The sequence below is a fragment of the Microplitis mediator genome, chromosome 6, assembly GCF_029852145.1.
Source record: "Microplitis mediator isolate UGA2020A chromosome 6, iyMicMedi2.1, whole genome shotgun sequence".
Taxonomy (NCBI): domain Eukaryota; kingdom Metazoa; phylum Arthropoda; class Insecta; order Hymenoptera; family Braconidae; genus Microplitis; species Microplitis mediator.
The window spans coordinates 15529259-15556408 of NC_079974.1; the positions used below are offsets into that span (position 1 = coordinate 15529259).

The 27150-nt window shown below is 28.9% G+C and overlaps 6 protein-coding genes across 18 annotated transcripts in view; 4 read left to right on the top strand and 2 right to left on the bottom strand.

Moving 5' to 3' along the window:
* The first annotated feature begins 1615 nt into the window (after nucleotides 1-1615).
* LOC130670231 (thioredoxin, mitochondrial) lies at nucleotides 1616-4856 on the top strand. The gene is made up of 3 exons (XM_057473528.1): nucleotides 1616-1971; nucleotides 2116-2328; nucleotides 2936-4856. The coding sequence occupies exon 3, from the start codon at nucleotides 3231-3233 to the stop codon at nucleotides 3648-3650; it is 420 nt and encodes a 139-aa protein (XP_057329511.1). The 5' UTR covers nucleotides 1616-1971; nucleotides 2116-2328; nucleotides 2936-3230; the 3' UTR covers nucleotides 3651-4856.
* Nucleotides 4857-4992: 136 nt separating this feature from the next.
* On the bottom strand, nucleotides 4993-17478 carry LOC130670226 (pecanex-like protein 1). 2 transcript variants are annotated; one of them, XM_057473521.1, is made up of 11 exons: nucleotides 16675-17478; nucleotides 16256-16502; nucleotides 15901-16179; nucleotides 14669-15018; nucleotides 14462-14605; nucleotides 14120-14367; nucleotides 13774-14033; nucleotides 11863-12669; nucleotides 8124-11772; nucleotides 7320-7432; nucleotides 4993-7246 (listed from the first exon to the last, which is right to left on the bottom strand). In XM_057473521.1, the coding sequence occupies exons 1-11, from the start codon at nucleotides 16825-16827 to the stop codon at nucleotides 6693-6695; spliced, it is 6804 nt and encodes a 2267-aa protein (XP_057329504.1). In that variant the 5' UTR covers nucleotides 16828-17478; the 3' UTR covers nucleotides 4993-6692. The 2 variants fall into 2 exon arrangements, with proteins under 2 accessions (XP_057329504.1, XP_057329503.1); XM_057473520.1 differs by having other exon boundaries at nucleotides 8124-12669.
* Nucleotides 17479-17598: 120 nt separating this feature from the next.
* Nucleotides 17599-19639, top strand: LOC130670230 (uncharacterized). The gene is made up of 5 exons (XM_057473527.1): nucleotides 17599-17792; nucleotides 17851-18050; nucleotides 18678-18801; nucleotides 19238-19440; nucleotides 19503-19639. Exons 1-5 carry the CDS (start codon nucleotides 17739-17741, stop codon nucleotides 19504-19506), a joined length of 585 nt encoding a protein of 194 aa, XP_057329510.1. The 5' UTR covers nucleotides 17599-17738; the 3' UTR covers nucleotides 19507-19639.
* Nucleotides 18247-20418, bottom strand: LOC130670232 (N-alpha-acetyltransferase 38, NatC auxiliary subunit). Its single transcript, XM_057473529.1, has 2 exons — nucleotides 20054-20418; nucleotides 18247-19952 (listed from the first exon to the last, which is right to left on the bottom strand). The coding sequence occupies exons 1-2, from the start codon at nucleotides 20114-20116 to the stop codon at nucleotides 19656-19658; spliced, it is 360 nt and encodes a 119-aa protein (XP_057329512.1). The 5' UTR covers nucleotides 20117-20418; the 3' UTR covers nucleotides 18247-19655.
* A 51-nt stretch (nucleotides 20419-20469) lies between these two features.
* On the top strand, nucleotides 20470-25454 carry LOC130670227 (vam6/Vps39-like protein). 2 transcript variants are annotated; one of them, XM_057473524.1, is made up of 9 exons: nucleotides 20470-20878; nucleotides 20965-21138; nucleotides 22052-22785; nucleotides 22868-23299; nucleotides 23378-23695; nucleotides 23767-24193; nucleotides 24284-24385; nucleotides 24862-25174; nucleotides 25236-25454. In XM_057473524.1, the coding sequence occupies exons 1-9, from the start codon at nucleotides 20809-20811 to the stop codon at nucleotides 25297-25299; spliced, it is 2634 nt and encodes an 877-aa protein (XP_057329507.1). In that variant the 5' UTR covers nucleotides 20470-20808; the 3' UTR covers nucleotides 25300-25454. The 2 variants fall into 2 exon arrangements, with proteins under 2 accessions (XP_057329507.1, XP_057329506.1); XM_057473523.1 differs by having other exon boundaries at nucleotides 20471-20878; nucleotides 24853-25174; nucleotides 25236-25453.
* Nucleotides 25455-26210: 756 nt separating this feature from the next.
* Nucleotides 26211-27150, top strand: part of LOC130670179 (spectrin beta chain) — a 29542-nt gene continuing 28602 nt past the window's right edge. For 10 of the 11 annotated variants that reach the window (XM_057473419.1, XM_057473421.1, XM_057473424.1 and 7 more), the window contains exon 1: nucleotides 26214-26383. The gene's annotated coding sequence lies outside the window, so the exon portion shown is untranslated. Of the gene's footprint in view, nucleotides 26384-27150 lie in introns of all 11 variants that reach the window. The other variant, XM_057473431.1, reaches the window with a different exon arrangement.

Consider the following 27150-nt stretch of genomic DNA (forward strand, 5'->3'; position numbering starts at 1 on the left):
ACCCTCTACCAGTATCCAGTTCCACTATATAAAATTATTTATTTATTACTGGTATAAAAAAACAAATTCTAAAGAGGTGCAATTACACCTGTGCTTAGAACCAGTACATAGTATATAACAATTATACATAAATTATTTACAGTTTCTCTTACATATTAATAATACAGTGCAACGTACAATTAGTCAACTTAAGTTGCCAATAACATTATTATGAACTTCATAACTTGAAGTTAACAGTTACTTCATAACTTGAAGTTAAGTTTCAAAAACATTATTATGAATCATAACTTTTATTAGAGATAATAATTATTAGTTCTTATCCAATTACTGCACTTCTTTTTTAATTGCTTCTTAGTACACATTAAAGTTTTCATGCTATTTGGCAATCGGTTATAGATTTTAAAACATAATTTAATTTGATATTAATTTTCTTGCTGATTAAATGGCGTTAATGTCTAACCATTCATTTTAAATCCGTTGAATTATTATTTTAATAGAAAGTTTCAAAGATCTACTGTTATTTAATTTTGCGCACCTCAAGTGCGAAACCACTGAACGTGCTCATATTTACTTGTTTTTATTTATTTATTTATCATTTTCGCAAAGGCGATATCCGTCATGATTATTTAATGCTACCGAACTACCACAACATGAAATACGACAAATCGTTCTTAATGAGTGCAATTAGAATATAGAATGAGCTACCTAGTGTTTGCACGCAGAAGCCCACATTTATTGAATTCCGAAAAACGTGCTATGATTATTTCTTAAATAAAATGATTGCTAATTAATTAATTAATAAGATGATGAATGAAATGATACTAATGATACTAATCGAATTATTATTTTTATATCTATTATTTAATTATTATATTTTTATGTCTATTGTTTAACTACTATAGGGTAGAAGTACCATTTGTGACCACTGCTCCATTTTTAGACATTTATTACTTTATTTTAATTAAAGAAAAAGTATTAAAAAATAATTCCATTGTAATAGTGTGATAAAAAGTATCTTCGGCACATTTAAAAAATTAACTATGTCATTGCGTCTTTTATACAAATTATTTTATTTTTAATTTCTAATTGGCCAAAAACGGTACTTCTACCCTGTATATTATTATGTATTTTGGATGGCCGCAAAAAGTCTTGACTCTATGGCCAATTAAGTAAATAAATAATGATAATAAAAGTAGTAATATTTATTGTTTAATATATTTCATCAATAACCATCAAAGTCAAAATAAACTTAAATTATTACAAAATAACTCCATCTAATCAGTAAGAAAATTAATAATAATGATAAATTTCACTCAATGTACACTTACGGTGATAACCTTTTACATTGTAAGAAAATTAATAATAATTATTCATCTTGAAATAATATTACTAATAAAATTCATATAATAGGGGAAGGGCAATGAGGTAATTGACCCTGATACATTTTTTTTAGTTTCCTAATTTGAAATAAACAACAAGAAATCACTTACATCGCCACCTACTAAAATTAAATAATAAAATGTAATTAAATTTAAAAAAAAATATGCCATGTTTGTCATAAATTATTTGTATCCAATACAAATATAATTTTATCAAATAAAATTATTCAACACCTTTATTCTGACGTTTCACCTAAACAAGTGACGTCATCACAAAATTTTTATTGAATTAAAGAAGTAAAAAAAACTTTCTGCCGCCATAATCGTTTTCACTAACGCACGAGCTATCTACATATATTACAAAATATGTATTATACATGTATGTCATATCAATTTATATGTGTATTTATATAAAATAAGTCCGATAGTACCGGAGCTTATAGTTTTGTTGAGTAAAAAAATGTTAACATATAAATAAATGTACACTGATATAAAAATAGAATTTTTCAAATTCAAATAATTAAAAAAAAATATTTTATTGAGTGGAAGAAACCATACTTTAAATAGAACATAAAAAAAATAAAGTTCATAGGTAATTATTCTTATTACAATATCTATTTTTATACTCGCGGTTTTCAAATTAAATATATAACTTAAGCTCGCGATTATATAAACTGACAAAATTAAAGAGAATATATTTATATTTATATCTACACATAATTTCTTTTTTTTTTAGTTTACTAGGGTGATGACAACTCTTATATTAGGAATTGGAGTTGGTTTATTTGTCATTCTAACCTTATGGTTATCAGCTGCACTGATATTTGCAGTATCGTTTAGAATTGACAAAAAAGTAGGTGCTATTGCTATTACTGTTGCTGCAATAATTACAATTATTCTAGTGAGTGTGCCAAGAAGCTCAGAGTTTCCTTCTTCTTATCAAGAAAAGGTATTACTGCAATATTTATTTTTTAATAATTTAATTTCATTCATTTTTTTTATCAAACTAAAGATACTTGGAGATAAAACTATTTATTTTTATCTTCATTATTGAATTATTCAATGATATTTAATTTTCAAGTACAAATTATTACTTTTATTTTATTTTAATAATTCGTGTAATAAATTTGAATAATTGAAAAAAAAAAAAAAACATCTGGAAAAATCAATAGGTATCGGAAACTGATAACAAATTTATCATGAGTATTTATTCAATTAAACGATTTATTATTATTATGGAGTGTTTTATATTTCTCGTGTTTTTTAATTTAATTATTAAATAAATAATTCATTATTTTTCAATTGATGATCCTGAAGTTAACAGACAATTAACAATTTAAAAATTTTTTTTCCAACGATTTAATTAAAAAAAAAAAAAAAAAAAAAAAAAAAAAAAAAAAAAAAATGCACATGTAGACAATTAAAAAAACTACAAGTGCAATTTTTGTAAATATTTTTGTTTTTACTATGATTTGTCGTTTTTAAAAAAATTTAAAAATTATTAAACGTCGGCTAACTTCAGTATCATTTCAATTGATATAAATTTTATTTTTCAGCCTTATGATCAATTATTTGTCTGGAGAGTTATTCTCCTTACTGTACTAGTTGGCTCTTCATTAATTGCTTTATTTGGATATGTCAAGTATGAATTAATGGACTGCAAGAAACCTCAACGGATTGTCAATTGGATTTATTGAATAAAAAAAAACATAAAACTCCAAAAATTAAGACATAGATATTTAGTGGGTATTTATTTTCTAAGATTTTAAGAGATAAAATTTAGTAATTATACTGAATTAAGCTCAATATTAAATTATTTTAAGAAAAAAGTTAGTAATTAAAAGCCTGAAAATGCTATGCAATATTCGCAGCGCTGTCAAATTGACAACGCGAAATATTTCATTACTGGGAAGAAGTAACAAGAAATTTGAGATAACAGACAATACGGAATTTGTATCTAAAGTAATGAATAGTAATATACCGGTGATAGTTAATTTTCATGCTGAATGGTGCGATCCTTGTAAGATACTGACACCAAAACTAGAAAAGTTAATAGGTCCAATGGAAAATCTCAATCTTGCGATAATAGATGTCGAGAGAAATCCTGAATTAGTTCATACATTTGAAGTCAAAGCTGTACCAGCTGTAATAGCTGTCTCGAATGGTCTTGTTATTGATAAATTTATTGGTCTAGTTGATGCCAATATGATAGAAAATTTAATTAACAAGTTAACTGAATCAACTGCTAATACGTATAATAAAAATTCTTAAATTTTTATTGTACTTGATTTTCATTTTTTTACACAACAATTACAATTATTTTTATTTGATAACAAAACTTGCCATAGTGACTTAGTTCTGACAATGTTATGATCGCATACAGATAAAAAAATATTATGACTTAAAACAGAGTTTCTTGATTCGATAATTATTTTATTAATAAATATATTCCGCACAGTAAAAACTTATCGACGAAAAAAAATTCTTATTTTAACTTTGAGAACAAAAATTTTTTTATCGCGTCGATTAATTCTTGAGACAATAATAATTATAGTCATGATAATTGTCAATAAATAAAATTCTTCAATCAAGAAATATTTATTAGTAAAAATATTATTTTCTCAATGCACTTGTGTTAATATTTTCCGTGTTAATTTTATTATAATCTTTGTCTTCTAAATATTAGCATCAAAATATTAAATTATGTAAGTAATTAAATTTTTTTTTCTTTTACTAATTCATTATATTGGAATTAGTTCACACATTCTGAGATTGTTAATTTTTTTATTTTATATTTTATATTATTTTATTACCTGTATATATTTTTTTTGACGCCGTGAGTTCTGACGTGCAAAGAAAAAAAAATTCTTGGCTCAATAAATATTGTGCATTATAAGATAAGATAAAACTTTTCTCGCTCAAAAAAAAATTTTGTTTCAATTTATAATCAAAATAATTTTTTTGGGCAAGTAAAAATTTTTCGCACCAAGAAATCCTTTTTTTTCTGTATACGCAATAAAACCGGATAACTTTTTTTTTAAATTGAAATATAAATCGACAATACAGAAAAATTAAAAAAATCTAAATGACTGATTAATTATTGAATTGATTGGAAAAAATAAATGGCTGTGAATGTAGCAGACATGAGACAATTTATTAATTTTAAATAAATGAATAAATTAGTTGAAATAATGAAATTGAAAAAAATGCGCGTATGGATTTTGCGTTTATTTAAATATGCATTTTTTAATTTTTACTCTACTTACATTTTATTCATTTGTTATTAAATTTAAAAAATTTATAATTCTCTGATACATTCACACTCATAAGAATAATTATATTGTTGTAAAGAAAAATTTATTGTAAAAGTGTATTTAGTAATGGGTATTTTAGAAATAAACATAATTATAAAATTCTTAATTGTTACAACAAAATTGATCATGTTCCCGTAGTAAATATTTTTAAAAATCAATCTTGTTTTTTATAAAAAAACAAATAAACCAATAAGAATAATAAACAGTGTTTTTCTTATTTTTTTAAATTAATTAATTTATAATACGAATTAATTGTTTTCTAGTATTAAATAAATTATGCATTTCACTGTACTAAAATTAATTTTATTTCATTCATGCTCTTTAATAATTAAATTAATATTACAATATTATTTATTTGGTTTAAATCTATTACTTTTGTTCATCTGTACATTATCAATTATTTAATGTATCAAAGACATTTTCTGGTTTTATTTATAATAATATAATTATAATAATTAATAAGCATTTGACAATTATTTTAATTTACAGAATACTTTTGTCATTAAAAAGTGTCATAATATTTAAATGTGTAACTTGTTTAATCGATGTGCTTTAAAGAAGCGTTTATTATATAAATATAGGTAACAGATTGCACAAAATTGTTTAATTGTTTAAATTGAGACTTTCATAAATTTTAATAATTAAAAATTTATTACACAATTTTTTTAAATTTAAATAATAATTTATTATTACAATTATTATTTAATGAGAAAAATTTAATGATTAAAATAGAAGAGAAATAGGCCGATAAAACAACTATACAATTCTTTACTTGACTGTTTCTCTTCTTTTAATTAATTAATAAAATTTATCAACAGTTTTTATTATTATTTTTTGTCATTAAATAATTTAAATACCGGCTTTACCAACAATTGAGACTAGCTAAGGATTATTTTTTTCTTTTTTATTATCAGTCAGGTGTTACTTGTGACACCTTGATAAGGCAATGCTGTGATTTACTGATTTTATTTTAAATTATCGAACAAATTATTTTTTAAAAATTTTCATCTCCAATTAAAACGATACACAATTTTTCTAGTACCAATAATTAATAAAAGTAAATTATTATTATTTACAAAATAAATTCAATATTTTTTTATAAAATTAAGTAAACAATAATTGTGAGATTGAGCTTTTGATTAATTGAAATAAAAAAAAAAAGCTAACACGATATATATGTATAAAAAAATAACGGGTACTATAATTATTAATAAAAGTTAAATTAACATTTGATTACAGTAATGACAATGATTTTAACAGATAAAATAAGCGTCTGATTTAATAGATATGTCTTCCTTCGAGAAGATATTTTTCTATTTTATTTTTTATATTTTTAAACCTGGGCTTCTCTCTTACTTTTTCTTCCTCTCTCTTTTATTATTTTACTTCTCACTATTTAATATTTAACCATTATATTATCATCTTTAATGCATATATAAGTTTTAATGGCTATTTACAGCTTATTATTTATTAATATAGTCTTTTTTTTAAAAAAATGTAACAAAATGTAGAAAAACACGAATTACGTTATTTACAAATATTAATAATCGTATTATTTAGCATATTTTGTTTTTACACAATATAAATACTCATATATTATCGTCGTATTCTCTTGAATTAAATCCAACAAAAATATTTTAATAATCAATCACAACGAAGAGTATTTTTTACTATACATTTATATACAAATATTATTATTATTAAGCAATATCGTATTGTTGATAAGCAACGATGATAATCTTCATTCATTTTTAATAACATACATTATTATATTACAGTATATTACAATGCGTTTGGTATAATAACGAGTTCAGCAAAATCGTGCTGTCTCGTAAAAAAAAAAATGTCGATACATTGTAACTAAACAATGTTTATCACTAATTAATAATCACACATTTTGTTTTTTTTTCTGTACATCAACCTTGTTTTTGTTTTTGTTTTTGCTAAGAAATAATTAAGATCCCTGGAAGAACAACAAGATATTTGTCATGTAGTGAAACTAAACTTCAGCACCTAAATCTCTAACACCTTGTTCGGCAATCGGCACAAATTTATCATCTATTTTTACAAGTAAAATAACTTTGTCGACGTGTGAACGTCGATTTGGATCACGATGGTTAGGCAACCATCGGTGAACAACACAGCCCTCCATACCTCTTTCAGGCACCCAATGTTGCCAGCCTGACCTACCACCTTGTTGTCGCATTTTTTCATCTGGCCAAATAACATCGATACGTCTGCCGAGATTAATAGCATCGTACACTTGATTTGGATCCATTATTCTTACTCGTTGTGATATTTCTTCTTTGTCTTTACCAGAAAAACTTGTTTCGCATTTAGATTCTGTTTTAATATCGTTGTTACTCAATAAACCAGCAAGACTAGCTAGAGTTGAACTTGTTGGTTTACCAACAGACGCCAGCGATCCGCGATTACCACCTAGTGAACCTGTATTTGCTCTGCCTAATGATCCACGACCTGTTGATCCCCCTATTTGGCATCCAGAGTCCATCGATTGAGATCCCGAGGTATTGTGACCAGATTGACTGTATCCTAAAAATTATAAATTTTTTTTGGGTGAATAAAATTGAATTGTTGTTTAATTAAATAATTTAATTATTTTTACCAGAATGGATATTGTAAGTAGTCATTGCATAAACGCCGTCATTACCAAATCCACCGTCGTCTTGAGATCCAGTACCACCAGAAGAACATCCTTCGCCACATCTTCTTCTAACTCTGTAATAAAAAAAAAATGATTAATTAATTTAAAAAATATTTAAAGAATAAATTAGGGTAGAGGTACCGTTTTGGTCCATTTAGAGCCAGCTTTTGACACTTAAAAATTTTCATAAAATAATTTGTAAAGTATGCAATGACGTAATTAATTTTTTTAAATATATTCAAAGACACTTTTATCACTCTATTGCAATGGAAATTGTTTTTTATACTTTTTCATTAATTAAAAAATAGGCCACTTGGCATCCGAAATGTAAGTAAATTTCTCATTATTCCTTTATTTTAAAGTTTCAAGATAAAATTTAATTAAAAATTAACCGCCAGAAATAAAATAATTTGAAAATTTCAATTGCTACCTTTTCATAAATACTTAACCGATTTTTTAAACTTTCTAATTTGATCAAGATAAATGCCTGAAGAATAAGTATACGAAATTCCATAATTATCCGTTAAAAACTTTCAAAGATATAATGACATTTTTACCATAACACAAAAATGAATCATATAACTTTGAACCTTTATTAAAATTCGAGGCGAAATGTCATGGCGAAAGTCTTTTAAAATTCTACCATGAGGGCAAATGCAATAGAAAGATTTTTATAAAATCTACTAATAAAATATTCAATGTCCAAAAAAGTAGCAGTGGCCCCAAATTGTACTTCTACCCCATTTAAAAATAAATAAATCTTACTTTCTCCATAATTTTAGTACATTATTTTTAATGGTATTTAAACTAAATGGTCCACCAACAATAGAACAAAGCTGTTCATTTGTTTCAGCATAACTAGTAGTAAGCGGTGACACATAAATAGGATATCCAATCGGCTGATCACAGGAACTATTAATAATATTTCGCAATGCTTGTTTAGCATTTTGTATTGATCCTCTTTCTGGATTACGATTTCTCAAATAAACTAATTCTTGCTGTTGACCAGCCCACAGTCCACGTACGCACTCACGATTCATCTTGATAACACGAAAACTCAAAAAACGTTTATTCAGCATTATAACTTTGTATTCATCAATGCCATCATCAACAACATGCCGCAATGCTAGAAGACTTGGTGCTCCACTCAGTACAGCATTACGCCACAGAGGATCAGCTTCATGGCTGATAACTAAATGACGGTCATGATTATCGATTGCTTCATACAACGCTGCAGGATCGTCGTATTGTTCAGGACTCATAAAATGATCTTGATGTAATTTTAACGCCATCCGAACACCTTTAGCGACAACACTTTTTAGCAAATCAACGTCATGCAGTACCCATTCATCGCGTATTGATGTTATTCTAAAGTCACCTTTGAAAAGTGCATGGAGACCGTAAAGAAAAAATTCAACACTTGATACGGTATTGTGAGAAGCTGCTCCAAGTACACGTCTGCCTAAAAGACTCAATGCTAAACACAGTGACACAAGACAAGAATCACGTGTTCTTTCAAGTGTTTTATCAACTTTTACGGCACAAAATTGTATCCAATCAAGATAAACATTACAAAAACTACTTCTTGATATACCACTTGCACGAAAATCAAAGTCTTCATCAATATTCATATTAAAAACAGGATCCAAGTCGACAAAATTTTTTTCCAATGTTGGTTTAAGAGCGTCCGTAATATCTGTATTGTCAAGCCATTGTTTCAATTTAAACGACTTAATAACATAAAAAACAATACTTTTGACATAATAAGTAACAAGTACTTTACGAAAATCAAATACTTGAAGCATTGAACCCGCAGAATTATCAGATATTGAGTATCCCTCAAGTACATATTTAGCACTGGCAACTTCCCATGCGAGCCATCTTTGTCCAAATGCCGCATTCATACTCAGTACATTTGAAAAATGTCCCATTTCGCAGCAACAGCAGTTGTCATTTTCCTCAATACTTTCAGATATCGCTTCAACTTCACGCTGCTGGCAATAAGTCCCGCGGAATTCAAGCCCACGTAATTGAAAAGTCACTAGACCATTGGCTAATTGTATAACATGAACAAGACAATTGAGGTAGTCCGATGCCAGTAAAAAACAATCGCCCTGTTCAACATTACCCCATCTTCCAAGGGCTAAATCACCATAGAGGCTGTGCTGAAGAGATCGCGTCAGTTGTTCGTAAAATATTGAGTTGAGATTATTGTCATCAGCGCCAAGATTGCGTTCTAAATGTGACGACATGCGTGTGTTTGAATGATCAACTCGACGTGTTTTATAGTCACGTTCCCAAAATTTTAATGGTCTTACATAAGAACATATGAATATCGCACTGCCTAGTAACGGATTTAATGGTGTGCTGAGTATAGCTGAAATTGTTGCCTGAAGAAAAAGCATCGCCGAGTGTGGGACTGAAAAAGGCTGCGCAAATGCATGGAATGCACTCCCCCATGTTACTTGCCAAGGCGCAATATAAGTAACGACAAAACGTATCTTCAATAATAACTCATGAATTTTAGCGTACGCTATTGCTATTACGAAGTAATCCACGAGAAATGTTTCGCTTAAATCACGATAGTCATACTGAAAAAACAACAGTGAAAACGCCAGCACTAAATAACGTGACGACGGATCTGCATAAGCTGACCTGAGTGATTTTAATCCACAGACGACAATTATCAATGCGCCAACACTTTCGCCAAATTTGCCGACTATTTTTGACGAACAATCCGTCAATGCCCACAGGAAGACTATTGGGTAAAGTATATTTCGTTCGATAAAACCCAAGTAAACATAAATTTTTTCATACCACATTATTTTGACGGGTTCTCGCACTTCAAATTGCGCGTGTTCATGACTTCTTAATACTGGTCTTGCTAAACATAACCAGGGTAATTGTTTTCTTAACTGCGGTATTATATAATGCAAAATAAAACCAAGACAACTTACTACTCCCCAAAGTACATCATTAATCTGTGACTGCAATGCTGTGAATATTGTCGAGCAATGGATGATAAATGATAACACACCGATAACTATACAAACTATTAGATCGTTTTTCAGTCTCGCTTTTACGGTACTCCGTAATTTTTGTGGAAGTGGATCAACAAGTTCGCAATCTGTTACTTGTTCTCCAACTTTTATTTTGACATCTTTTTTTCTTCCTGTTGTTCTTACCTTAGGATCTTTATTGACATTTGTCGTTATTGTTGTAGCAGTTGTAGCTGGTGTTGACTCTTGTCTTGATGTATTTTCAATAACTTTGGCTTCCATTTCTTCTAGATACATTTCCGGTGGCCACAAATTTGTCTTGACGATATCCCATATCACACTGGGATCAGATGATGACCTACTCAAGTGATACGATATGGCAACTAGTAGGCCAGCAAAAATTGAAAACAAAATGTGCTGTGATGATTTCGGTTCTGTTAGTGCACCGTAAGCGAATCCATACAAAATCGCAACTGTTATAATACTGCGGGAGAGACTGTAAATTGATGATACAAGAGAAGTCGTAGCAGTACCGCCAAATAGATGGATGTCTAGATGCTCGCAGATGTACATAAGAAATGTATTTATTTGTGGAAAAAGTCCAAGGGAAAAAATGACCGGAAATACCAGTAAAAATATAAGTAATATATTTTTAACTTGATTAATTGTATCGTAGTCGGTTACACGTAAACCGTATACTTGAAAATCGGAATTCTTGAAGTTGTGCAGTGATTCATTGAGAATAAGAATTATACTTGAGACGATAATATAATAAACAGATCGTGAAAATACAATTATACGATTAAAACCGTGTGTCGGTGATGCAGCATCAGGCTGAACTGATTTTAATAACGAATACTGACATCCAGCAGTGACAAAGCAAAATATAAAAGCAAATATATCACGATAAAATCCTTTCTGCAGGATTTGTAATCCAAGACCAGCAACAGTGACTGCAAGAATTGTTGATATTGTAGTTTCTAAAACAGTTAAATTGCGGTCGAGTAAAGCTAATAAAGATAATCTGTCAAATCGTATTTTTACATGAGGAAATTTTCCTATTTTCCATTTGTAATAATGCCTTGTAGGCTTTGATTTAGAATCATTTGGACCATCTAAACCATCAATAAATCTATTCCATGATAAACTATTGTTCATATCAGTTTCTTGATGATTTGGTAATGGCAGTACTACCATTTGATTTTGGTTTTCAGGTGGCTGTGAATTTACATTTATGTTCTCCAAGAGATGATGTATCCGACAGTTACGTGTCGCACGCATTTGAAAGAAAAAATCACGTTCAAATAACATTCCTGGATCAAATACATTTGAATTACCACCCGTATTTGTTGACACAATATTCGCTGGCAATGAATTTTGGGTTTTTGTTTGATTATTGGCAGGACTTGATAACACTGGTGGAGTATCAATAATTAATGTTAGTCCAGCTGAATTCAAAGATAAACTACTGTAACTATTACTTAGTGAATCAGTAAGACAATTACCATCAAGAGGAATACGACGTTGTAGTGGTTGATGCAATTGCTGTTGTTGACTTTGCTGTTGCTGATGCTGATGCTGTTGCTGTTGTAACAAAGAATTTATTAATTTATCATTGAGACCAGATGGTATCGGCGCTGTTGTAGCAGAAGTCGGATCTTTTTCATCAAATTTATACGCAAACCAACGTCCATTGTCGTCATGAAAATAATGAATGGCACCTTCACTCGTATCATTATGATTTGTTGCAATATGATAGTCTCCATTGGATATCAAGCCTTCGAGAGCTGTAAAAACACCCAAGTTATCTTCATGCCTCGGTCTACGATAAACTCGTTGACGTTTCAGTCTTCTAGTTCTGTCTCTCCTTGATATATTGGGCACTGGAATTTCAATCCGTACAGCAGCCGGGGGATTATCAGGAGCATTTGATTCACTAACTTGTGTATCTGATTTAAGCAGAGCTGCCAGTAATGGAGGCGCGGGATTTGAAAGTAAAGTACTTAATTCGTTGTTTGAACTGGCCTGCTCAAATTGACTATTATCTTTTGTTTGTTTTCTATCACGGTCACGGCGCGACTCAATTGTCCGTCGTGGTTTATTTGCTGAAGCTTCCAATGATGAACAGACATTTAATGAATTATTTAATATTTCTGGACATGCTTTTGGACGGTTCTGCTTCGGTATCGCTCCTTGATGACGTTTACTGTCTGTCGCACTTGGCAAAGGTAACAGAGTTTTTCTAACTTCGTTGTCAATACTCAATGTTGTTGTACTTGAAGATCCAGAGTCTGGTTCTTTTGAGTGAAAATCTAAAAAAAATAAATATAAACAATTTAATTTTATTTATATAATTGTATCTACAGTCGACTACTCATCATAAGCCTAGTCTAGGGGACGTAGGAGAAATTTGTCTTGGAATTTCAGTCTTCTCACTACCGTGCGTTTAGTTTTGTTCTCGACTACTCGTTATAAGCCTGTTTTATTTTATATGATTTCAAACGTCATATTTACGGTTTGTTACATACGCCAGTATCCCGATTTTTCTAGTGCTTATAGTGCTAAAATAAATACTTATCTTATTACACTAATAATAATTTAAATGGAAAAAATCATAGTGACAACGGTATTAATTACAGTAATAATAATAATAATTTTGATCAACATAATGCTCAATAAAACTTTTAAATTGTAACAGAAGCTTTAATTGTAATTAATGATTACATTTATCAACAATAAATTATATTTTACTTAATATTCATTAAATTATTATCCGCGAAACATTGATAGTAAATTTTCATCCTTAATTTTGATATTTTTTCCTATAGTTAGTTTATAATTTAGACAATTTTAAGGGGGACTTATAACGGGATGTCTGATACGAAACTCAAAAAAGTGGTTAAGTGGAGGCTGTTTGGACTCAGTACTTGCCGATTGAGAGGAAGAGGCTTATAACGGGCAGGCTTATGACAGGTAGTCGGCTGTATTTATAAAAACTATTAAAACATCTATTCTATTTTTGTTGCAATAAATTATATTTTTTTTCGAGCAATGCAGCTTCCTAGGCGCTAGTTTAGGGATCATATAAATGTCCTATGTGTCCTATTGCTGTACTAAACAGTACCAGGATTCGACATCTAAAAGTAACTTACAATCAGTACTAGCTGTTTGAAGGCTCTCCGAAGTGTCCGTATCGTCAGAACGTGTGAATGTCCAATAAACTGGCAGCATGAATCGAGAGAATCATAGGTTTTACTCGAAAACACTATATTTATTATTATAAATTCCCGCAGTCACGGGACTTGGTCAGTAAACGCGATGATAATTAAACATTTTATCGAATCATCAAAACCAATTTATCATTATGGATTTATATAGCAACTAATTATAAATATTTACTGATAAATATTACTTACCTTTATTGGCCCAAGACTCAGCAGTACACTCATCATTCTCAAACAGCCAATCAAGCCCGACGATACTGCCAGAGTTAACGAGATCATCAACCCTATTAACAGTATCCTCGTGTATTTCTTTTCTTCTATCGCCATCTGACAAATCATGACTACTTTGACTGCCATTACTAAATCTTCGACTAAACGATGACTTTCCTTTATCTAGAAGAGCTTCTCGCGAATTTGCTGAGTCATTATCTATTGCTATTTCCCCATTAAATCTATAAATAAAATTCAATCTTTATAAGAAAATAAAATTAATTAATTATGTTTAAAATTTATGACACTAGATCTACATCTTACGGACCTAGAAAATCTATCATCGAAACCACCGGCACTTAAGCTTCGGTCGCGATTAGAGCAGGTACTACTATCACCTATTGTTTTTCTTGTAAGTAAAGGACTGTAAGAATCTCTAAGACTATAACCCCCGGCGCTATCATTAGCAAATTGTTCGTCACTTTGTTCGGCTATTGGATGAACTATTTCAGAACCGTAACTTAAATACGGTAATAGTTGAAGTTGATTTCTTTTTAAAGTATTTTGTGGTAATATCTAAAAATTACATAAATAATAATAATAATAATAATAATAATAATAATAATCAACATATATTTTTATAATAAAACTAAAAAAATAAAAATTTTACCTTCTTAGTATTTATTGTTTCTAAACTCTGAGGATGAAGAGGTAAATTATTGTCGTCAGAAGCATCTACATTTTTACTAGTAGCACCAATTGTTTCTAAACTCTGAGGATGCACTAGCTGTTGATGAAGTTTTTTCGCTATCACCTGATTATAAATAATTAATTAAAATAATGAAACTAAAATGAAGTAAAATAATTTTTTTTTTACCTCCAGTGACTGTGGATGTGAGGGCATTTTTATTTTATCCAAATCTTTTTTCTTTGAAATAGTCTCTAAACTCTGAGGATGATCTGTTGTAAGATGAGTTTCCATGGGTATAGAGTTAGATGCAAGTCGACGAACACTTTGATTAGACTTCCAATAAGGATAGTCTTCGCCATGTTGCTCCAATTCCAGAGAACTTGTCTGTTTAATACGACTTTCAGACCCAGTTTTGCCGAGTGTTCCCTGATTTGTATGCCGACTTTGAGAATCTTCAGATGCATGTCTACACAATTTACGTGTACCCGGACGATCTTTTATTTGTACAACACACGTTTGATGTGTTGATCGCCAATCTTAAATTATAAAATTGATAATCCATACATGAGTATGTATCACACTCTTAATCTATATTATTAAGAGAATAAAGAAAATTTTGTTCCAGTCATATTTATATGATAGAATTAGTTAATGTTATCAAGTTTGGTATCGTTAAAAAGAACGTGACTTAAATTTGTACCTTTTCATGGTTCAAACTCTTTTTCATTGCCGAGTATCATTCGAATTACATTTAAATTACGCGTAAAAAAAAGACGATCTTATTTATTTTCTTTAAATAAATTAATATTTTAATTATTCTATCACTGAATATATAACTATTATTATATATATAACTAAGAGAAAATAAAAAAAATTTAGTCTATGCCATGTCTTCAATGATAATAAAAATTAAAAAAATTTAATTGAGTATCAGTGAAAAAAAATATATTAGACGTCTAATAAAAAAAGTTTTGACCGTATGTAAATTTTTTTTCAAGAATCCCCTGATTACACAATCATCAAAATCAATAAGTTTGCGGGTTAATGATGAAATTTGGCTTATTAAATTTAAATGATAATAGAAATAAACAAAAGATTCTAGAGTTGATTTTACAGTAGAGATTTGAGTAAATAGTTAAATTCAAATCATATTTTATAAATTTGGCAGTAATACTTGGGCAGTCACGTAGTGACTGTAGGTTGCTCGTATTAATTTATTTATTTAAATTAACATACTATTGTTATTGACTTTTAGTGATAACCTTCCAACTAAATTAATTATTTATTTAAATTTCATCAATGAATTCCGTAAGTTATTCGTAATAAAGCAATAATAGTTTATTGTATCCTGACCCAATTAAATAAATTGACTCAATTTGTCAGCTAATAATAAAATTAAAAAAAAAAAAAAGAAATACCATTAATTTTAGTTCTCAGTCTTGGTTCACGTTCTTGCGTAGAAACTAATTCAGCGTCTTGGACATTTATACTAGTCACAGTTGGTTTACTCAACTGTTGTGCTTCTTCAGAACTTTCCGAGCTATTTTTTCGATGAATTTCAACCTTTAAATCTATCGTAGAATTTGGTTTATCACGATTATAGTCCGAAGTAATACTATCGGCGTCAGCACTCGGTGCATTTTGTTCGATGTATGAATTTCTCGATGAACATTCTACAGGAGGTGTATCAGTTTTCCCTGATAAATAACAACAGTATCATGACTAACTGCTTATAAATAAAACAGTTTAAAAAAATCAATAAACTATAATTACCATTTAATACTTGCAATTCAATGCCAAGATCAGCTTGATCTGAACACCGATCCTGGCATTTACTACGAGCCGCACGTTGCTTTTCGCTCTCTGACTTCTTTTGGCTTACACATGGTCCCGGTTCTTCCAGGTACTCGCTCGTGTCGTAAACACAATGAAGTGCATGATTCACACATTTTATTGTTCCAAATAGCATCAAGATAGATGCGCAGTATGCCAACCAAACGTAAAACGTGGGAGGTAAAAACTGTAATAAATAAAAAAAAATGATAATTTAATATCTCTAAAAAAAATTTTTATATCATGGACAGTAATAACTGAGCACACAATTATTAATCAATAATCAATTGACAGTTGACTCAATAATTTAATAGCTAAAGATAAAATTAATACTAAATAAATAAATAAAAAGAACTCACGAGATAAATAGTAAAGGGAAAACACAGTAAGAAGAGCCATACGTAAAGATGAAATGTATTTGAAAAAACATCTAGATGTGGATCGTAAAACCAGCCTCCTGTCAAGCTCGCCCAGACACCTTGTCTCAATATTTCTAACGATTGCGAACCCATGCCAGTGACCGTAGTACTTTTTCACCATCTTCCCATCACTTTGCTCTCTTTTAGCCTCAGTTTTTTTTTTACTTTTTGTCGTTTGCTGGACGTGTCGTAACACGTTGGTCGTTATAACTGACAATTTTACCTTTTACTCTTATTTATTATTTATCTCCTATTCTATTTATTATTATAATTATAATTATTGTAATTTTTATTTATTATTATTATTGTAATAATTATTACTCATTCGCACATAAAACACAGACGTTGAATTACTACTTGCGATTTTTCTAATTCAGTGAGATGATAAACAGAAAGTGATGATTAGTGAGGTTGTGCATTTTGTTATCTCTGACTGATAATCAATGGATTTCTTGCGCACACACGATATGTATTTTTTATCATCACCTATGAGCCATATGAAAAATCCAAAACCATCTCAATCTCAGATGTTCACGGCCATATAATATAGATATATATAATAACTGACATTTCATTGGTGGTGATTGGTAACTGTGTAGTACTTACATATGTGCAATGTGTATGTATATGACTAGTTGATCTAAATGATGATGCAAAACTGTGCGAAAACTTTAAAAGACAATAAACTTTACTCAGCGTTTAGTAGGTCTTGTCGTGAGGAGGCTCTTGAACTAAATTCCCACCCGCTACTTTTTTATCACTCGTCCAATCATAAACTTTTCATTTTATTACATGTTTATTTAAAACTGTTTTTCCATTGGTTAATTGTGAGTCATTATTGAATTTATTTACCAATCATTACAAAATTATTAAGCCACTGTTTACATGAAGTTTAAAAACTTTTTTGTTGACTTCGCCCGCTCCCACTCTCTTATTTTTTTATGGCTTCTACGCGCAATTATTTGAAGATGTTTTTTTAAATTGTTTGTAGAGGAAAATTTAAAATGGCATTTCGACAAACGTGGAGATTATTAGCGAAAAAATTTATTCCAGTTATGGTAGAGTATTAATTTTTATCAATAATTATTTACTTATTCACGTGGTATTTATTTACAGTCTGCAGGAATACTATTGGCACGTTGTGATGATAAACAAAAATTAGAAAATGAAAGTATAGTTAAAGTTAAAGTACCTAATTTAGATAAATTGTCGTATGATTACATGATCAAACAATCGGCAGTTGATGCTGTCAATAGTGCATCGCAAGCTTTGACAATTGCTTACACTGCAATTGAAAGTACAAGCCGGGAATACAGGTTAGTTAGTAATCATAATTATTACACTTGAGGCCGTTCTTAGACAGTGCCCCCACTTTTTAAAAATTTTCAATACAATGGTTTTTAACTGTATGAGTGTAAACGTACAGACATAATATGATTTTTTAATTAGATATAGAAAGATTAAATAATTAAAATAGTAAAATTAAAAAAAATCTATGTACTGATTTTTGAATTGTCTAAATGTAAATTTTTTTTATTTTTATTTTATGAACATTCTATTTTATTATTTCAAAGTTTTTAAAATTGTCAGATGCCCGCTAACTTTACTGTCTTTTCAACTCCGAATTTCATAATCGTATCAAAATTTTACCAATCAATTAAAACATTAATTTTAAAAAGGACAACACAGTTGCAATTTTGCTGAGATAGATTTAAAAAAAAAATTACTTACAGTTGATACCAATAAATTGGGAGTTAAACGAAATTTGGAAAATAAATTTCACTAAAATCTTCGTCAGTTTTTAAATTTGGTAGGGTAAAATTTATTGACAACTGTAAGTAATTTTTTTAAAATTCTACTTTAAAAAGCAGGAGACACTGTCTGAGAATGCCCTTAAAAAAAACTATTTTGATTATTTATTGAATAATAATTTATGTCTATAGATTATTATTATCACAATTAATGAGTCTTATGGAAGATACTCTAATTTATGAAGTAACTGATGAACATCACGATTTAATAATTGCTGCCCGATCAGAAGTTGATACCAAGAAAAAAATATTAACAGTAAGAATTTAAATGTGGATATTTAATTCCTATTGGAGCAATCAAATAAAAATATGATACTGAAAGTAGCCGACATCTAACAATTTTATTGTTTTTAATTGCTAAGTTAATTATCGTCTACAAATTTTTTAAAAAATATCCACAAGAAAATTTCTCCAAATTTTTCACATGCATTTTTTAAAATTTTTGCTTGTCAGTATCGACTTTTTTTTATTGAAAATAAATTTTTTAATGACTGCTACTTTCAGCATCATATACAAATTTTAAATTGTCATTAAATGTTGGACGTTTTATTAATTATATTTTACATGAACAATTTTTATCATTTGCTGATAAAATTAAAATATATTTGATGAAACTTTCAGGTGTTTATTTAATTTTTCAAATTTTTGTAAATTGATTTCGATAATAATTTAATTATCCAATAAATTAATAGGATTTAATAATACACATGGACTATATCCAAAGGATGGTTGAAGCGGTGTCAGTTGTCAGTCATTCAGCAGGAATGGATAATTTGGCAATGACTCTTTGCGAAAGAATGGATGATGCTCTCAAAAACAAAGATCGCGAAATCCGTGACAATAAATTATTAGAAAAAGAGTATTACAGTTTACAAGAAGAATGTATCAAAAAAAGGTGAGTAAATAATTAATCTCTTCATATACTTAATTTGTAATTTGAATTTAATTATTTTTCAGCTGAGATTGTTGAATATTTTCTTTTGGTCAGACAAAACTGATGTCTTGTACCAACACATCTAGACTAGACAATATAATATTTGTTGTTTAATAAAAAATAATGATTTTAATAAATGACAATAGTAAAATAAAAGAAAAAAAGTCTAATCTAATCTATTCGCTAATGGAAGAACATTGTTTCTTTGATGATAATGCATCTTCACTGTACCAATCGTCTATATGAATAGAGACAATATGACGACGTGGTACCATAACTAAACCAAGTGCTCGTGGTTCTGTGTGTTCTTCTGGGAGAAATTCCTCGCAAGAACCAAGAATTATATTAGCATCTCTGTCAGTACATAAAAATGCTCCTGTTAATACACGACCATCTGTTATTTTTACTCGTAAATATCGATTTAACCATGACCTCAATTTTTCCTTAGCACCAGGTTCTATGTTAGGTGATGTCTGTAATATTGTAAATATTTTATACATTAAATAGAAATTTAAATAAACTTTGATTTATAAATCAATTACATGATTTAATTAATTATTTAATAAATATTAACCTCCCCATTTCCTTGAACGGATTTATTTTCTACTTCTGAAGAATTTGCTGTTGAGTCTTTCATTTTAATTATAAATTTTATATCGTGAAATTAAAATAATCAGTCGCTGACTTTCAGTAAATATATGATACATATATCGTGGAGTAAATTAATTAACAAATCATTTTTAATTGCATAAACAATCTCTTTGTTGATTTAAATATATAGGTTAGAATTTTAGCTTTGACATGATGAGTTTGAAATTTGATTTATTTTTATTTGGCGAATTTAAAATTATTTCTCTCGATTTGTTTTTGAATTTTTTATGACACTAGCACTTTTTACAATACATTATTAATGTCTTTAAAAAAAGTTTATGTATTTTATTATTATTATTATTATGTGTAGCTAAAAAGTACTGCCATCTTATGTCAAAATTTTGAACCATCAGTTGCTTAGTCAGACGAGATTATTTTTTAATAATTTTACAAAACTTAAAAATTACGCATAAATAATAATAATAATTTAAATTATGATTAATGTAAATAAGTGATATTTATTTCAACAATAGTATTTAAATATAACAATTGAATATTAAACAATGAGTTAAGTTCTAAATGTCAAATTTATTTACTATAAATGTGACAGCCTTCAGTACTCGGAGTAGGTTCGCTTGATTTAGCTGCTGTCAATTGGCCAAATTGTATCCATTGTCAAAATAATAAATAAATTATTTATCATTGATTGACTGTTAATTAATATTTAAATTAATAAAAATGCACGACGCGTATGAATCAAGTCCTATTTTAAAACTAACTGTCCAAATTGAATCTATGGCAGCTTATGGTAAATTATTTTTATCTACTTGGTAATTAAAAAATTCATTTATCAGAAAAAGTGTCTATGATATTTGATATTCACTATTGTTACAGATGATAATTTATTAATTGGAACACGCGAAGGTCATTTATTAATATATAATGTTCCTTTAAAATCAAACGAATATGGAAAATTGGAGTTACTGAGATACAGTAAAAATTTCAGTAAAAAAAGAATTGTTCAAGTTGACGTGGTACCAGAATATAATTTATTAATCCTTTTAACAGGTATTTGAATTAAAGATAATTTAATTTTAGTAATTTATTGTAAAAGTATATTGGGTGACAAGGGATGAAACAAAACGATTTTAGACCAGGGTAAAGTTTGATGCCATTATCCGCAGTCTGAAATCGTGTTTCATCCTGAGTTACTTTTCATAATTACCTGGATTGGAACTTAAAGTTTTAGTGTCAGCAGCCAGTCATAAACAAGGTAATTTAAGATCAACTATTAGCGTAAGCGTAAATTGTCATTTGCAATTTATAATTAATCAGAAACTATGAATACTATTTATTCTTCACATGAATTTTTATAAAATTTAATCACAAGTTAGAGCTGCCATTTATATAAAGAAAATTGGGTAGGTGTCATTGAGACAGCAGTTTATTGGACAGAATTTTTAACATGCACATTCTCTTTACCTAGATTCCGCTTACTCAGAGTTTAATTATCTACAATTCAATTAGAAGCGACTGTTTTAAGATAGATCTTCTTTACACATAATTTTTGAATTTATAACTTATTATTTGGAGTTAGTTTTTCAATTCAAATTTTATATATTTACTGTAAATATATAAATATACTGGCCCAAAAAAATCGTAATATACGTAATAACGATTCTGTCCAATACTCTTCTGTCTGAATGACAGCTACCCATACAATTAATGGTCTAAAATTACTATTAAACCAATGACAAGTATCAGAGTTTAAATTTTAAAAGCTTTTAGTCAGCGGACAGAAACGTTATTTGTTTGTTCCCAAGGGACGAAACTCATATTTTTGCCCGCTGACTGAAGGCATTCACAATTTACTTGTTTGCTAATATTAATTCGCAGCATTGGATCTGCCTGGTTGTATAGACACTGAAACTTTAAGTTTCGACGCTGGTATCATGAAAAAATAATTAATTAAATTTTTTAGATGATATTATTTGCGTACACGATTTGAATTCCGTTAATATTCAACAAATAAATCAATTACCCAAAACTAAAGGAGCAACACTATTTGCTTTGGATGTTATTCGTGCTGGTAGTCTAACTGGAGTACGATTATGTGTAGCTGTTAAGAGAAAACTCCAATTATACTATTGGAAAGCAAATAATAATCAATTCCAAGATTTAGGTGATGAATCACGTAATGAAATATCATTGTCAGATGTACCACGTGAATTAGCATGGTGTGGAGAGACACTGATAGTAGGCTTTCATGGTTTGTCATACACATTGATAAATCTTGATGGTAAAACCAAAGAATTATTTCCCACTGGTAAACCACCGAAGCCAAGTATTACTAAATTATCCGATAGTTCATTTGCTTTGGGAAAAGATTCACAATCTATAATAATGAATACATCTGGAGACTTGATACAACATAATCCTGTTAAATGGACTGATTCACCAGCAGCTACAGCATGGGATGATCCTTATTTACTGGGAATAGTACATGATACTCTTGAAGTCTATACATTAGAAGGTTCGTTGCATATTCAGACCTTGATGGATTTTAATAAAGCCCGACTTTTATGTAGATGTAAACAGGGGAGAGTTTACGTGGCTTCGATTAGTCAAGTTTGGTGTGTTAGCTCAGTTGATGTTGAACAACAAATACGTAAATTACTTGAACAAAATCAATTTCAATTAGCTTTGAAACTTACTGTAAGTATTTACATATTGTTTATAATGATAGGAAAGTTTATTACAAATTTATTTTATTGATAAAAAAATTTATACTTTTAAGAGTTTATCAGACACTACAGAAGAAGAAAAGGCAAAACGGACGTATAAAATTCAAACTCTGTATGCTCATCATTTATTTTGTAATAAAAAGTTTCAAGAAGCGATGAAACAATTCCAAGAACTAGGGACAGATCCTTATGAAGTCATAAGATTATTTCCTCATTTAGTATCGCAATCGGGTAACGCTAATGATGTTAATGAACCAGTTGCTGGATTACCAAAGTTACAAGATCGTGATTTAGAAAATGGACTACTGGCATTAATTGGGTTTTTAACTGAAGTACGGCATAATTTAATGGGTGGTGCCGATTCCAAGGATAAAGACAGTAAAAATGAAAAAAATAAAGACAAAGATAAAAAAGCTATGACTGCTGTTGCAACTGAGCAATTATTAAAAATAATTGACACGACATTATTGAAATGTTATTTACAAGTAATAAATATATTTGTAACTTATTTATTTAATTAGGATTTTTATTTGTCAATGCTTCTTCAATTGTTAAGTTTACAGACAAATGATGCATTAGTTGCTCCATTACTGCGGCTCAATCATTGTCATCTTGCTGAAGCTGAGAAGACTCTTTTGATGCATCAAAAGTATCCAGAGTTGATTATTTTATACCAAACAAAAGGGCAGCACAAAAAAGCTCTTGAGTTGCTGGAGAAACAATCCAAGCAGAGTGATTCAAGTTTACGTGGAACTGAAAGAACAATTCAGTATCTTCAGCATTTAGGAAAAGATCATATGGATTTAATTTTAAAATTTTCTGGCTGGGTATTGGAACAAGATCCAGATCAGGGCTTGCGTATATTTATGGAAGATATTCAGGTAAAAAAATATCATTAATTATTTATCATTCTTATTGTTATTAAATATTATTTATGTATTAATTTATTTAGGAAGTGGAACAGCTTCCAAGACCAAAAGTTTTAGATTATTTACTCCGTTGTCACAAAGATTTAGTGATAACTTATTTAGAGTACGTGGTACGTGTGTGGGAGGATGAGAACCCACTCTTTCACAATGTCCTCGTTCATCAGTATAAAGAAAAATGTTTATCATCAATGAGTCTTGCTGCCACACCAGCAGAAAAACAAAATGGCGAGCATGTGCGACAAAAATTACAACAATTTTTAGAAAAATCAACTCAATATACCGCCGAAACGGTACTCATTCAATTTCCATCAGACTGTTTGTACGAAGAACGGGCTATTATTCTCGGTAGATTAGGTCGTCATCATCAGGCAATATCTATCTACGTAAATTTACTCAATGATGTACCAAGGGCAATTCAATATTGTAACAATGTTTATACGAGATACGAAAGTAAGCACAAGATAATTTACATAACATTATGATAAACAATTTTAAAACGTTCATAGCATTTAATTACAATATCAAATGTTTTTTTTAAAGGTCAAAAAAATACTGAAGGTGGCAAGTGTCAAGATGGGGCTGACGAAGTTTACGTGACACTTATTCAGCAGCTTCTTAAACCTGAGCCATTTTTTGTAACTGGTACATAGATATAGATGTTGAATTAATTTATTAATGATAATTAAGACCATTCTCAGACGGTGCCTCCACTTTTTAAAATATGCGATGACTTTCAACTGTCATTAGCGTATCAAAATTTTATCAATTAATTAAAACTATAATTGAAAAAAGTACAATTTCGCTGAGATATAGATTTTTAAAAAAATTCTTACAGTTGACATCAATTGGGAGTTTGAATTTTCAAATTTTGTAGACTAAAATTTATTTATCAAATTTTGATTTAATTCCTAATTGATAACTGCCTGTAATTTTTTTTTAATTTTATGTCTCGGCGAAATTAAAACTGCGTCGTCCCTTTTTCAATTAAGGTTTTAATTAATCAATAAAATTTGAATACGGTTATGACAGTTGAAATCATTATATATTTTTAAGAAGTAGGAGGCACTGTCTGAGAATGGCCTTAAAGGGTAATTGTTATTTAATTTAAGGTTCATCAGAAATACAAAAAACAGCTCAGCCAGATTTAGAAACAGCGTTAGAATTATTAGAACAGTATGCATCTAAAATAACTCCAATTAATGCTCTTGAAGTATTACCAGATAACGTTCCAATAGGAAGGATAAGACATTTTTTGGAAGCTAGTTTACACAATCAGTTGAGTGAAAGACGGAAAACTCAAGTATTAAAAGGACTATTACAAGCTGAACATCTTCAAGTACAAGAACAGAGGATGCATTACGAGTCTAAAAGTGTACTCATGACTGAATTTAATATATGTCCTGTGTGTAAAAAAAGATTTGGCAATCAAAGGTACGTATAATAATTTAAATTTATCATTCCATTGCACTAAATAATTATCTTTTATTTACAGTGCATTTGCAAGGTATCCCAATGGAGAAATCGTTCACTACTCATGTCAAGAACGTAAAACGTAAAAAATTAAGTAAATTTAATCGTGATAATAATTTTTATTATGTAAAATATATTATTAATTATTAAATAATTGTATATTACTCAATTTTATTAACTGAGATAATTTTTATGCAGCCTGAAAAATAAAAACAATTTAAAAATATCTATAATCTAATTAATAAAATACGAATAAGGTCATGATATTTTTGTATCTTCCGGGTTTATTTCCAGACTTACTAAATAATGCTCATATTTATATATTAAAAAACGGCAAAATATCTAACTTATCAACAAAAAATTTATTACTTTTCAATTGACAATAACAACTACAATTTAAATTTTTATTAATTTAATTTATCAAAAGTTTTATTAAAAACAAAAATTAAAAATTTAAAAATTTTTTAAATTTACGTGCAAATATGAATTTGTCCAATAAAAAGCCCGGGTAATAAACTGCTGAAGGATGGGGCGTGCCCGGTACAAAATCATGTTGATGATGTCATGATCGAACTTGTATCCTTACGCCGATGCGATATTACATACAATGTGTACATATACGAAAATTTACAGGAACGAATTAATTAACCATCGTACCCCACCCTATCTTCTGTCTTAATTAATAACTTTAATTAATTAACAATAATCCATACTGCCAACAAATATTTTATTACATTTAAATACTTATTTATTTTTCCGCCTCCAGAACTCAATACTCCAAAATACAAAAAAATTTTTCTCACACTTTTATTTTTAAAAAAGTATTTAAATTTAAATTATTTTCTACATAAATAAATTAATTATTATACAGAGATTGCAATAATTTATAAATTAATTTTTTTACCAGAATTTAAAAGGTAAAATAATAAAATTAAATATTTAAGTGAGAACTATTTTTTGAACGCGTATTTGAATGGCGTAATACTACAGTAAGTTGCGCGCCGGTTCAGTTGAGTGCGAGAGTGGCAGCGGTTGTACGGAAAAGCCGAAGAGAGTGTGTGTTATTATTATATATATCTTACGTTGGTTTTTTATTCTGGTTTATTGACGTGCATGTTTTATGTGCAAGTGAAGGTGTTAATTGGATTTTCGGTGTGTTAATAAAACCCGGTAAGTTTAAATATTTATGTTAAAATAATAAATAAATACAAGATTCAAAATCTACATACTACTAAGTTACGAGTTGACCAGGGGTAGGAAGCGCCGAAGCAATTTCTATGTAAAAATGGCGTGCTTTCGTCTTCACTCGATATTATTTTTGAATATATACATTTTGTATATATATTTTTTCAAACCCGCAAATGGTTTGTTTAATTTATTATCATTTATTAATTATAATTAAATTGAGTTTATTTCATTGTAGAGTGAAATGGTCGATAGTCAAGATTTTGTCTCAGCTTTGGTTTGTTGAAATAAAATTGTTTATTTTTAAAATTTATTTATGATATTATATATCTTGATATAAAACCAGAGAGAATACGAGATTCAATAGTATCAATAGACCTGTTCTCTCATATTTATTTCATAGATAAGAGTTATTTTATCAGAACTTTTTGATAGAGTACATGTCAAGACAACCTGTCCACCGGTGACCTAATTCACTCTTATTTCAAATAATTATTATTTTATTGTTAACCGTATCAATGCGATAAACTAGATTATCAATTTAATTATAACTATTAAATTTAGTTTACACTAATTTATTTAAATTAGCTTTCAATGGAGCATTGATGATTGTTATGTTAAATACATGTATATAATTGTGTCATGACAAATTTAGATTGAACTTGATATTTAAAACAAATTTATCTCGCAATAATATAATTGTCGTCGGGTTATTATTGTCTATGATTCAATATGATACTGAAGTTATGCGA

Bases quoted from the DNA above. Each gene is read 5' to 3' on its own strand.
- LOC130670231 (XM_057473528.1), top strand. From the start codon at position 3,231: ATGCTATGCAATATTCGCAGCGCTGTCAAATTGACAACGCGAAATATT.
- LOC130670226 (XM_057473520.1), bottom strand. From the start codon at position 16,827: ATGGGTTCGCAATCGTTAGAAATATTGAGACAAGGTGTCTGGGCGAGC. The intron at 14,034-14,119 runs GTCCGTAAGATG...TTTTATTTATAG, and splicing joins TTCGATGATAGATTTTCTAG to ATTTAATGGGGAAATAGCAA. The intron at 12,670-13,773 runs GTAAGTAATATT...TATTTTTTTTAG, and splicing joins TGAGTCTTGGGCCAATAAAG to ATTTTCACTCAAAAGAACCA.
- LOC130670230 (XM_057473527.1), top strand. From the start codon at position 17,739: ATGGCATTTCGACAAACGTGGAGATTATTAGCGAAAAAATTTATTCCA. The intron at 17,793-17,850 runs GTAGAGTATTAA...ATTTATTTACAG, and splicing joins AAAAATTTATTCCAGTTATG to TCTGCAGGAATACTATTGGC. The intron at 18,051-18,677 runs GTTAGTTAGTAA...TTATGTCTATAG, and splicing joins AGTACAAGCCGGGAATACAG to ATTATTATTATCACAATTAA.
- LOC130670232 (XM_057473529.1), bottom strand. From the start codon at position 20,116: ATGAAAGACTCAACAGCAAATTCTTCAGAAGTAGAAAATAAATCCGTT. The intron at 19,953-20,053 runs GTTAATATTTAT...ACAATATTACAG, and splicing joins CCGTTCAAGGAAATGGGGAG to ACATCACCTAACATAGAACC.
- LOC130670227 (XM_057473523.1), top strand. From the start codon at position 20,809: ATGCACGACGCGTATGAATCAAGTCCTATTTTAAAACTAACTGTCCAA. The intron at 20,879-20,964 runs GTAAATTATTTT...CTATTGTTACAG, and splicing joins TGAATCTATGGCAGCTTATG to ATGATAATTTATTAATTGGA. The intron at 22,786-22,867 runs GTAAGTATTTAC...TATACTTTTAAG, and splicing joins AATTAGCTTTGAAACTTACT to AGTTTATCAGACACTACAGA.